Raw genomic sequence first — 12,860 nt, 5'->3', positions numbered from 1 at the left:
GAAGAAATTCCCTATAAAGGGTTTTCTTTTCGCTTTGGATCCCTAACACATTAAAAATATCTTATTTAAAAGCTTTCATAACTCTTTAAATCAAATTACATTTTATATAAAAAAGAAAATTACATTAATCCCCTACAAAAAAAATACATATTAGCGTAATTATAATAAAAATCACATATCATCCAGAACCTAGTTCTTAGGGCCATATTCTCAATGGGCTTTTATAGAATTTCTTGTAGTATATATCAAAGAGCATATTTAAGATGACAGCATTTTTTATATTACCCTTTAGGAACATGGCCACCTGTAGAAGATATTTCTATAAAATCTAACCACTTAAAGGCAAATGCCCACTCATTAATAAAAAAAAAAAAAGCAATCACAAACAAGTCAAACCAGAAATAATCATCATATCATCACATATACAAAATGTAAAAAAAAAAGAAAGTGTAAAAAGTTATCCTAGCTACACCGTACCCTAGGATGCCTATAAAGAAAGTGTCCTATCCAGCACCTAAATGTGTGTGAAAAGGTGTACCTAACTACCCCAAATTAGATGAGTGGTTTGAATTACAAGGTCGGATTCTTATTGTTTAATTTATTAACCCTCAAGTTTTTATTTAAGTGCTTAGTCATTTAAGATGAGTTAATTAAAGCTTGATCTTAGGATTAAAATTTGAGTTATTAAATTATGAAGAGCCTGAAGGCTTAGGTCCTAACCTATACTAAGATTATAAAGAATTGAGGAGCAAATGGCCCATCCTCAATCCTACTCTGAATTAAGGCCGAAATTATTAAAATGTGACAAGGGTTGGTTAGTCCTTCCCTTGGTAATAATCTAGGACTCAGATGAATAACTAAAGGTGACACCACTAAGATGGGTCTATTACCCACCATGAAAAGAAAATCATAAGCTTCATATGTCTAAGATAAATTTGTTTTTTGGAGGTTGACATGAGAGTGGAATGACACACTATATATAGAAATGTATGTGTGTTCTACCTGACCTATGTTATAACACTTGGGTAGTTAAGGTAATTGGTTTAGGTTCCTAAAGATGGCTTTAATTTTTTTTGAGGAGGGTATAATTTCTATATACCTTTGTATTATTTCTCCTTAATTCATGAGGTACGTGGCGTTGTCACAGTGGGCTCGGGGAACTAACCTTCTAGAACACTTAGCTCCGCAGCTCAAGGTAGTCCATCCTATATATCTCCTGTGTATTAAAGGAGAATGTATAAAGATGAATATAAATTCTACATGTATTAAGTCACTAAGGTATGACTTGAAATTCATTTGCTCCTCCAACAGATTCATTTTGGTTTACTTATAATTATGAGATTTTAGTTAAGGTTTAAATTTTAACATCTTAATACTTTATTAAACAAATGAAAGTTGGTTGAGAGAGTTTTAATAATCTTAATTTAGTTTCACTTTAATTAATGTAGATTATTATATTAGGAGTGAGTGAGAGGTATTTTACATATTTTAATATTTTACTTGAGTAGTTAATAACTTTCAAGCTGTTTATTGGTTAAGAAAATTTTAGATTTGTAAATTAATTAAAACATTTTAGGAGTTGTAATGATTTATGAATTCAATTAGAGGCCTATGTATTGATTATATTTTATTAGTCACTTTTAGAACTAAATGTTTATGATTGATATACACTTCTTATATTTTTGAATTAATTAAGATAGAAGTTATAAGATTTAATTTGTTGGTAGCTTATTACTGCTTACTTAGTTAAGCGATAATTACGTTTGTTAAACCAGGGTCATGAGGTTTATTTCACCCTCCTTGGGACTATGTTAATAGACACGTAGGCTCGGGTTGCTAGGTAATCATCTTGTTATCAAGCTTTATGTTTGTTATTTAATAAATTTTAGTGGAAGGTTATCATTATAATGGGTTCATTAATGATTTAAGATTAATTACAAATCAATTAATATATTTTATTAGTTGATTTTGTAGCTTTTAGAAGCCATTTTATATCATTGTTGGAGCAAATGAAAATCTTGACATAGGTTTTACACTAAGCTCAAATAGTAACAAAGCATACTAATTATTAAGGGGTTACAATCATGAAGCTAATCAAAAGAAGCTACCTAACATACTAGAGCTTAAATTTTATTTAATTTTCATATATTTTTCGTGTGAGAAAAAAGATGCACATGACACACATGGGTGGCCTACACTACAGGCCAAAAATGACTATAAGGGTCTCTAGGTTTCATGATAAGGGGCAAGCTTTGGCCTTGTGGGCTAAAGCTTCGTTATTGGACTAACCTATGGCCGATAAACTAAACATCCTAGCAAATATGTTCGGGTGGAAAAGTAAAAGAACAGTCAAATACGTGTGCTAATGTATAACCATTAGGCAATGCAATGAGAAGTCTCTACAGGACTATCAAGATATATTTGACCCAGGCGTGCCCACTTAAAAGCTCCCATGCAAACGACCCACTAATCAACGCATATACAAGACTCGATGTTCCTCATAAAATAATAAGATGGAAAATATGGAGTGAGTGCAAGCACTATTCAAAGAAAGAAGCAAGTTGATAGTAATCTAATTACTAAGCAATTCATATTCATCAACCAAATACATGTCATCCATTAAAACATAAGCATAGTGAAAATTTTCTACCATAAAGTATAAAGAAAAGTTATGCATGAATTACATAGTACTTTATTGATATAACACATGCTTCTATATAATGAGTATATAGAAACTTGCTATCACATAGTGTGCGAGAAGAATAAATTCAAAGCATGTGAAAACTCATTGATATAAGTAAAGGAAATTGAGAGTAAACCATGTTATACATAAAACATGTTAAAATTCATTAACATGAAACATAGCGAGACGTTATACATATATTGTGCAAAGATATAAGCAGTATTTCTTACACTATATAGCTCTAAATATACATTGTAAAATTTTCGATGAACTCATGAAACTAGTTTAGTAACAAATTTGTACATAATATTAAAATTCAATCTAATAATGAAAATATTTTTTTATATGTCATTTGGTAAATTGGAACGGTATGTGCAAGTGATATTTGATGCTAACATGACAAGTGATTAGAAAATACATGATTTATCAAATATTAGACAACTAATTATCTATAAAATTTTCATATACATACTCTATATCTTGGTTATCACATATTTTTTTTATCGAACATGTAACATGATGTAGAAACATAGGGTGTACACACAAGTAGATTTATCAAGGTTATGAGTTTCGCATTAAGTAGATGATTTTGCAACAATGATATACATATGAGATTTCACACAAATTCTTATGATAACTATAGATATATACAAATGAAGAGGTGAGTGCGGCTTATTTGCATTTAACACTACGGCGTACCATTAGAATCCTATAAATCTATATCATTTGGAGCACAAACATGAAGGGATTTTTAAATCTTACTAATAAAATAAATCTAAACGTGTATCTATATGTACATTTCTCCAATCGATTTATAAATGATGCAATTATAAGTCTACATGAATTTCAATTACATAGAGGTGTATGAACCTCTCTAAATCAATCATAAAGTAAATGATGTATAGGCATGAAAACATGGAATAAAAGTACATGAGTCATCTTATAAAACTATGGATCTTTATGCGAAAGGTGTGATTTTGTAATTTAAATGTGTATACAAATCCCACTTAGGCCTAACGAATGCATGTTGTTAGAACATGACCTCAAATACAACAATTTTTATGTATCATACTTCACTAAACATGCTCAAGTTAACGAGACCATAAAGAACAACCGTTTATTCAATAATCATGAAAAGATATATCCTTCACAAATGATATCGAAGTTTCCAATAATCATGCAAATGTTCGTTGCCGAACGCATACGCCATTAAATGAGAGATTAACTAGTGGAGGCTAAGCACAACTTCACAGGTTTCAAGCATTCATGTACTTTTGGTATAATCACCAACCTTTCTATCAAATATAGCAGTGTCGCATTACAAATAAGTAATATACATGCATATACAAAAATAAGAATATGAATTCATTTCATAAGAGGACACCTTAGAACTTTCTTTTCAATCATCTACAAAGTTTTAATGAAAATTTGTCACATTTAAAATCTTTCAAGTGCTCTTGATGGTGACAAACACCCTTGGTATCCATATGAGATTTTGGCAAGATAACAAAAAGACATTTCATTATAACATTTTTTTAGAGCATTTCATCAAATAATTTGTGTGCAACATTCACAGGACTCATTCAAATGAATCAACATAAAAGGTTCACATATAAACCACAAACAACGCCATGTGAATCTATTATAAAATAGCTAGTTTGAAGTCAATCATAACTCATGATAAAAGTACAAGAAAATACCACTTTTTTTTTTAATCTCATAAATCAACTCAAAGAACAAATCAAAGGTACCAAAACATGCATGGTTTGTTCAAGAAATATATACTAATATATAAAAGAGACATTGCATTAACTATTATTCCTATTTCAAGAAAGAGAAAAAAAAAAGTTATGATCCTAAGTATTGTTATATATATATATATTATTCTTAGAAAGAAATACATACTTTTTTTGTATTCTCTGATGATAACTAACACTCATTAAATTGACAAAATCAATTGAAGCCCATGGAGAATAATCTCGACCAAAGCACGTCACTAAATAAACTTCAATACTTTCTTTGTTTACCAAATAGAAGAAATTTAATACTCATGTTAAATGTCATTTACGATACGAACGAATACGAGAACTTCCTAACATGGTTACGATTCACACAATCACCATTAAACATTGAAACAAAGTGAGAGTTTAACATCTTTTAATTCTAATAATTCGCAAGACTCACAAAAAGCGAATCATATGAATATTTTTGAGCTATCGCTATCTAAAAGAAAAGAATCGTAAGTACATGAATGTCTTACCAAATTCTAACATTCTCTCAAAAGTATAAGTGAAGCAAGATGAAAATGTGTCTTCCCATGGCTCTTTCTTAGCCAAATATTCATGCTATTTCTAAAGAGACAAAAATAAAACACCTTGAATACATCTATTGAATGACATTACAATCTCTTATGATGTATCTATGAGATTATATACCATATACTACAAGCTATAAATCATTAACGATTGAAAATTCCTTCACATTTACACATAAGGAATGTAGAAATAAACAACACCAAGCTGTTTAACATCTTTAATTCTAATAATTTGCAAGACTCACATAAAGCGAATCATATGAATATTTTTGAGCATATCGCTATCTAAAAGAAAAGAATCGTAAGTACATGAATGTCTTACCACATTCTAACATTCCCTCAAAAGTATAAGTGAAGCAAGATGAAAATGTGTCCTTCCCATGGCTCTTTCTTAGCCAAATATTCATGCTATTTCTAAAGAGACAAAAAATACAAACACCTTGAATACATCTATTGAATGACATTACAATCTCTTAGATGTATCTATGAGATTATATAACATATACTACATGCTATAAATCATTAACGATTGAAAATTCCTTCACATTTACACATAAGGAATGTAGAAATAAACAACACCAAGCTTGTCGTAAAGTACATACATATTTCACCAAGTCATATAGCTTGATCATCTAAATAAAACATTTATGAAATGGAGGGTATTTTTTTAAAAAATTGCTGAAAGCTTAGTAAAACAGCAAGCAAAGGAGCTCAACACAACATTATTTGGTGAACTAAACACAACCATTATTAGCTTTGAAGAAAGCAGTTAAGAAGAGAAATCAAAAAAGAAAGATATAAAAAGAGAATAGGAAGAGAAGGTAGGGGAATAAGAAGATAAAAGAGATGAATAAGAAAGAGAAGAAGAAGAGGATAAAGAAGAAGAACAAGTGGAAGAGGACGAAGAATAAGAATGGAGAGAAGAATGGGAAATCACCTTGCAAGTGAGATGGAGAACAAAAGTCAAATGGCGGCGTCAGGTCCGGCACTTGTAGCAACTTCGGCTTCTTCCTGCTTGTGCGAACAGAGGAGAGACCGGAAAAGAGGAGAGGGGCTTTGGCTCCTTTTTCTTGGGCGAACAGAGGGGAGACAGCCGAGAGAGGGGGCTGCTCAGGTGCCTTGCGAACCGAGAGAGGGAGCGGGAGAGGTTGGGGGTCTCAGTCAGGGCTGTGCGAACAGCAGCGACGAAAGAGTGAGGGATATGGGTTTCTGCTTGGAGCTCCTATACCAACCGGACGAGAGAGAGCGAGCCAAATCCCAAGAGTCGGGCTCTCTGAATGCCTTTCCGTCGTGCCTCTTATGGCAAAGCAGGCTTCGGATAGATGGAAAGCACGCCAAAACCAAAAGTGGAAGCCCACCATTTCGCCGCCTCTAGCTTCAGCCGCTCGAACACATGCGAATGGAAACTGCTCTACTGTCGAAGATCGAGGATATCAGGGAAAGGAGCTGTGCCGACTGTCCATTCAATCGGGACCGCTCGCTTGCATTTCTTGATTTAAGCATCAAATTCAAATTCATCAAAAAGCAAGTTGGAGTTTAAAGCAAAATTAATTTGAGCTGAATCAGGTCAAATTAAAGTCCGAATCAAACTCAATTTGAGTTGAGTTGGGCTCGATCTAATTTAATTAATTTATTTATACAAAATTAATCCTAAAAATAATGTTAATTAAAATCAAATCGGGCCCGACAAGGTCGACATATGTTGATAGAAATTGATCAAGTGCAGTCGAGTCGATCCGAGTCAATTTGAAATCAAATTCTAATGACGCGGATTCGACTTGAATTCGACTCGTCATGGCTCGATCAAGTCGATCAAGCACGACCAAGGGAAAGGCGCAATAAAAACGAGTTCAACAGGGTGAAGGTTAGGCATGGATGTGAGTTGACTTGATGTCAAACTATATAAAAATCTATTATTTTTATTTGTTCTCCAAGTTAGTTTATTCTTGAAAATTTACTTAGTTTATTGCTTGTGCTTGAATGTCTTTTAGCGAATCATAAATTTCAAATTCTTGTGCTCTTGTTTAGCATATATCATTTACATTGTTCTTATAAATCCAACACTTATATTAGCAACAAATCATTGTGTTCGCCATTACGTATTAAGTTTGGACACTTGTGTGATTTTGGTGTTTGGTAATATAATTAATTAATTATAGCTTGTGTAGTTGAGTTTAATAATTTTTATTATGTGCGCTAGTTGGAACACTCAATCAATGACATCATCATTTAATCAATACAATTTTTTACCTATGTAGCGCCACACTTGCGAATTGATATAATTTATTAAAATTTTGTCATAGTGAGATAAAGGCTTATTGTTGTTGTTGTTGTCTGTCATAGTATCTTTTGTGTAATGTCATTTAAATTTGTTAAATTATTAGATTTCATGTATTAGTTTATTGTACATGTGTTTAGTTGTTAAATTATTAGATTTCATGTATTAGTTTCTAAGTGTTAGAGCTGGGAGAATTTCAAAAGAAGACCCCACCCCCACTTCCCTCAAGGTGTGCCTTTAAACTATCAAAACCCCATTTACTAATGTATTACCTTATTGCACCCATATTCATTATAGAAGAAAATCCAAAACAAGAGAAATTTTTTTAGATAAATTGTCTTACTATATCTAGCTTAATAGTGAAATCACACCATGCAATTAGAGAAGGATGTTCAGTCAAACTGTAATATGCAGTAGATCAGAATGTTCTTAAAAAAATTTAACCGTCAATATAAATCCATTATCTTCGATATAGTATACAACAAAAACTACAAGAATCAGTGGTTCACTATAAGATGGTTGAGGGGAGCACTTGCAACTTTTAGATATGGAGTAAATTCCTCAATATTTTATATTACGTTAAAAATTCAACCATTCTAAATTTAAATGCATAATTATAATTTGATACAATTATATTTTAAGATTAATTATGAATCATGTATTTTGTTATTAATATTAATCTATTTATCATATTTAATTATATATAAACATCATAATTATATTAATCTATTCAAATATCTAGTTTTCATTTTCTATTTATTTAAGATGAAATTACTAGAGTTTAAAAAAAAACTCCTGAAACCCTGTCGCCCCAAATTCCTAAACCGGTGTTGGAACTAAAGGGAAGCCAAGGGGGCCCTCGACACCCCTAGATTTGAAGTAAATCTCTTAATATTATATATTACATTGAAAATTTTATCACCCCAAACTTATATGCATAAATATAAATTAACATTAATTATAAATTTAGACTAATTATCAATCATTTTTCTCTTAATATTAATCTATTTATCATGCTTTAATTATATAAAAATATCATAATAATATTAATTTATTCAAATATATATTTCTATTTTTATTTATTAATGATAAAAATTTAAGAAGTAATTAAAGTAAAAAGGAAAACCTTTTGAAACCCATCCACCCTAAAATTCTTGAAACCCTCTCCCCTCTTCCATCCCCAAATTTCTAATTCCATTGTGTTCTCCCCTTTTGCACTTAAATTCCCAAAATTGTTATCTTTTTTCTCATTCCACCCACCAAATTCTCATAACCCTCATTTTCTTCCCTACATTTAAAAATACAATTGGAGTACTTTGAAATTGAAGAAATTGAAGGTCATCAAAATAAAAAATTTTAGAATCTTTCCACAATTTTATATCTATATAAAATGTCAGCAAAAAGGAGAAAATTGATTATATATCCTCATCTTGAGAAGATTTGGTTAGTCTTAAGTATTTCTATTTTGACTGTAACAACTAAACTTGCATTTTTAGCAATGAACATTGATAATATAATGCTGCTACAATAACATCAAGCCTTTATCCCACTACATGGGGTCGGCTACATAAATCCTTTTTCTCCATTGTGTCCTATTAAAACTCAAATTCTCATTTAAATCTAATAAAGAAAGGTCATTCCTAATATTTACTAACCAAGTCTTTTTAGGTCTACCTTCTGAGTCATTCCAAAAATTTAATTTAGAACTCATATCCAAACCTATTTGAGGAGCATAAGCACTTATAATATTAATAATCTTATCATCAACAACAATCTTTAAAGCTATAATTCTATCTTCAATCCTATTAACTTTTATAACATTATCCTTTAAACTCTTATCTATAATAACACCAACACCATTTCTAGTACGACTCCTACCCGAATACCAAAGTTTAAATCATAAACTATCAATTTCTTTAGCCTTCTCTCCAACCCATTTAGTTTCCTGAATGCACAAAATATTTAACTTCCTATGAATCATAATATCTATTAATTCCATTAATTTTCCTGTAAGGGAACCTATATTCCAAGTTCCTATCCTAATTTTAGTTTTATGGACTAGCTTCTTTGCCCACATCCGTCTTTGATGTGGGAACCCTTACCTATTTAACACTACACCCGGGCGCCGGTGCAGCGACCCTTGCACACTTGTCACTGTATTCAGGACATACATTGCGTCGCTTCCAGGAGACGCCCTAGCATTAACACAATTTCTTAAAAGATTAATGTTATAAATAAGATAAAAGATGATTTCTTGGATTTTTATTGATAAAATTTATCGAGAAGGATATTACTATGAGTTTGGTGATAAAATTAATTGATGATGATTTTGAAACAGTGGAGAAGCATCAGTCACAATTTAGGATGCCTAATCAAAATAATTAGATTGGAAGAAAGAAATTTTTTTTATTTGGTTTTTTTTGTCTATTTATGTTAGTTTAGAAAGTTGATTTATTTTAGAAGGTTTTGGTTTTGCCACTCCCATTTTAAATCTTGGTTCCACCACTGAAAAAAACTAAGGTTCTCATCCTAAAACTTTTTTTCCACAAACAACTATTTCGAAATTACACCTTTTGGATCAAAAAGCAATTGTTTTAAGACTCAACATATGTTCAAGAGAATCAAGTCGATTAGATAGAACAATTAAATTTGCTACATACATGTCATTTTCGAACACATTCATAGAATAAAAGGTGGTGCATAATCGCATCGTATTACGGCATTAAAATAAACAACAACAAGCCTTTGTCCCACTACGTGGGGTCAACAACACGAATCTTTTTTCTCCAGTGTGTCCTGTTAAAAATCAAATTCTCATTTAAATCTAATAAAGAAAGATCATTTCTAATATTTTCTAACCAAGACTTTTTAAGTCTACCTCTACCTTTCTTAACATAAGTCAAATATAATACATCAACTTTTCTAACCGGGTCATCGGAAGGCCTCCGTTTAAAACATTATTTAAATCATTATTGAAACTGCCATATAAACCCAGCATCATTTAACGTCCTATTCCAACTAATCTTATTTAATGTAAGCATAAGATGTCCAATTCCAAGTGACTCCTATTCCCAGTTCTCAGACAGATAAAAAACAAAACAATAATAAAAGAAGAACAGAAGAACGATTAACACAATTTGAGCAGTTTAGCTACAGGTACGTTTTAGAAAATGTAGTTCACTTTGAGAAGATTAAAAGCTTAAAACTATTTGGTAACAACGGTTAGATCTTATTAAATTTTAATTAAAATTTGTTTCAGAATTTGAGATTTAAGAGAAAAAGAAACTCCTAAATCTATTAAACCCTGTAAATAATGGATTTAACATATTCTGTATTTGATAAAAAATGAAGGCTGAACAAATTTACCATAACAATAGGTTATATTCAAGATTCCATTTGGCGGGACTTGAGCAAAATCTGCTTAAAACGGGCCTAACATAGTATACAAAATAGAAGAAAAAAAAAATTTTGAAGTAAAGAATAGAGAGGGGGAAAAACTTACATTAGCTTAATCAGACGATTGGCTTCCTTCAATCACCTTCACGTCCTCCTCCACATCGACGACATCCACCTCCTTAGAATCATCAAGAGTGGCGGTGGCAGCGGCGTCGGCGTCGTCAGGGTCAGCGGCGGGATCGGAGCGGGCGATGGAGGATCGGAGGCGGTCGAGCCAAGGCTTGAAGGCCGTTTCCATCGTCACCCATGCCAGGGCCAGGCCACCGGCGACAACCAGCGCAGACTTCAGGGCACCTTTCTCTCGTTCCCTTCCGCCCATTGCGCTCTTTCTATCACCTCTCAGGAGTCGGGTGTAGTCAAAACGAGCTAAACCTGGTTAATAGTTTAATTAGTAACTAAACTAATGTATCTCAGATCATATTTTACTTGCTCAGCAAGTTTTCTATAAATTCAGATTTTATAAATTTAAAAAAGATTTCTTGGCTGTCAGAATTGAAATGAAACAAGATTATGATAGTATGAATTAATCTAATTTAAGTTAACCTTAAGTCAAGTCTTGGAGTATCTCATATTTCCAATAAGACTTTCTAATCTTATAATAAAGCGCGTTGTGGATTTTAGGTTCTCTATCATAGTTATTGGCATTAATTCTAATTGGATTGAAGCGAAGAGCCAATTTACACAAGGTTATTCATTACCTCCTTATTTGTTTATATTGTGCTCACAACTATTGTCAAATGCTTGTTTTCAAAGAGGTGGATATCTCATTTGCTTTATGCATATGACATTCAGTTATTGTCTAAAGCTAATAAAAGAAGTATAAATATGGTGAAGAAAATTATTAAAGATGGATAAAAGCTAAATATGGATAAATCCATTATTCTATTTAGCAAGTCAATTAAGAAGAATAAAAAATTATTTTCTCGACTTCTGGGATTCAAGCGTGTAATTGAATTGAATTATCTTGGTGTCAAGGTTGCTTTGGAAGGCTAACCATTTCAAATTTTCAAGAAATGATGGAGAAGACATTGAATAAAATGGATATGTAGGGAAACATATTTATTTCTTTAGCTGGAAAATTTGTGCTTATCAAAGCGACTTTTTTGTCTCTTCATATCTTTGTATGTACTCATTCATTTGTTCCTATGGGACTATTGAATGATTTTGATAAAATGTGCATGAACTTATTTGGCACAAGAAAAATGGGAAACAAGGTATTCATTAAGTATCATAGAAGGTTATTTGTAAAGAAAGGAATAGGGGAGGCCATTGAATTCATTCAGCTGTATCTTTAATTGGATCTTTACGTGCAAGATTTGCAAGGAATTTTATTGATAAACTAGATTCTTTGCTCAATAAAAATCTAATTGCTAAATATGGGAAAGATATTTGAAATTCTGATATGAAGAAAGGATGCTCTTCTACATGGAAAGTTATTCTACATGGTGCAATGTTTCTTGAACCAATTGTAAGGTATAAAGTTGCTACATGTATATCTATTAAAATCTTTAGAAATGTATGGATTCTTAATAGAAGGATTAATCATTGGCCTACATTTGTCACTAAAATTTAAGATGTTGATATCACATTGTATAAACTGATTTTGAATGGACATTAGGATGTGATAGAGTTGAATAAATTATTTGGTGAAGAGTTGGTCAAGCTTAGACAAGAAATTAAAAATTTTCATGCTTTATTATCTGATCAGACTGAGCTCAAAGAAAAGATATCTAGTAAATATGTAGCTGCATTAGCTTTCCAAGCCTAGTTGGAATAGGAGGTGGAAGACTACTCATGGAATCGTATAAAGAAAACTAAGTTGAAACTGAAAGTGGATCTACTATGGTGGAGGTTATTAAAGATGCCATTCAAACTAATGATTTCCTTATGTGTAGAAGATTATATAATAATAATTCCTATCTAAGATGATTCCATTCATTGGAAACAATGGGTTTCATAGTTGTTAAATGCAGCAAGTTTATATTATTACGACTCGAGCTCATGAGTTTTATATTTTTGATGATAACAAAAATCTTTATATCGCATAGTATTTTTCTTTCTATATTTGTTTGTGTGTATACTAATATTTCATGAATATCATGCAACATCAAATAAAGAATCAGAGCTCA

The 12,860-nt window shown here is 31.5% G+C and overlaps 1 protein-coding gene across 2 annotated transcripts in view; it reads right to left on the bottom strand.

The window, feature by feature from the left end:
* The window catches only part of LOC110108235 (outer envelope membrane protein 7), a 34,562-nt gene extending 23,451 nt beyond the window's left edge, over positions 1-11,111 (bottom strand). The window contains exon 1 of one of the 2 annotated variants that reach the window (XM_028692340.1): positions 10,778-11,111. In XM_028692340.1, the coding sequence (XP_028548173.1) occupies positions 10,784-11,050 (267 nt within the window). In that variant the 5' untranslated portion in view covers positions 11,051-11,111 and the 3' untranslated portion in view covers positions 10,778-10,783. The remainder of the gene's footprint in view (positions 1-10,777) is intronic. The other variant, XM_020838793.2, reaches the window with a different exon arrangement.
* Between the last annotated feature and the right edge of the window lie 1,749 nt (positions 11,112-12,860).

This window comes from Dendrobium catenatum, unplaced genomic scaffold (assembly GCF_001605985.2).
Source record: "Dendrobium catenatum unplaced genomic scaffold, ASM160598v2 original_scaffold_177344, whole genome shotgun sequence".
Classification (NCBI taxonomy): domain Eukaryota; kingdom Viridiplantae; phylum Streptophyta; class Magnoliopsida; order Asparagales; family Orchidaceae; genus Dendrobium; species Dendrobium catenatum.
This window is presented reverse-complemented; position numbering and strand designations above follow the sequence as displayed.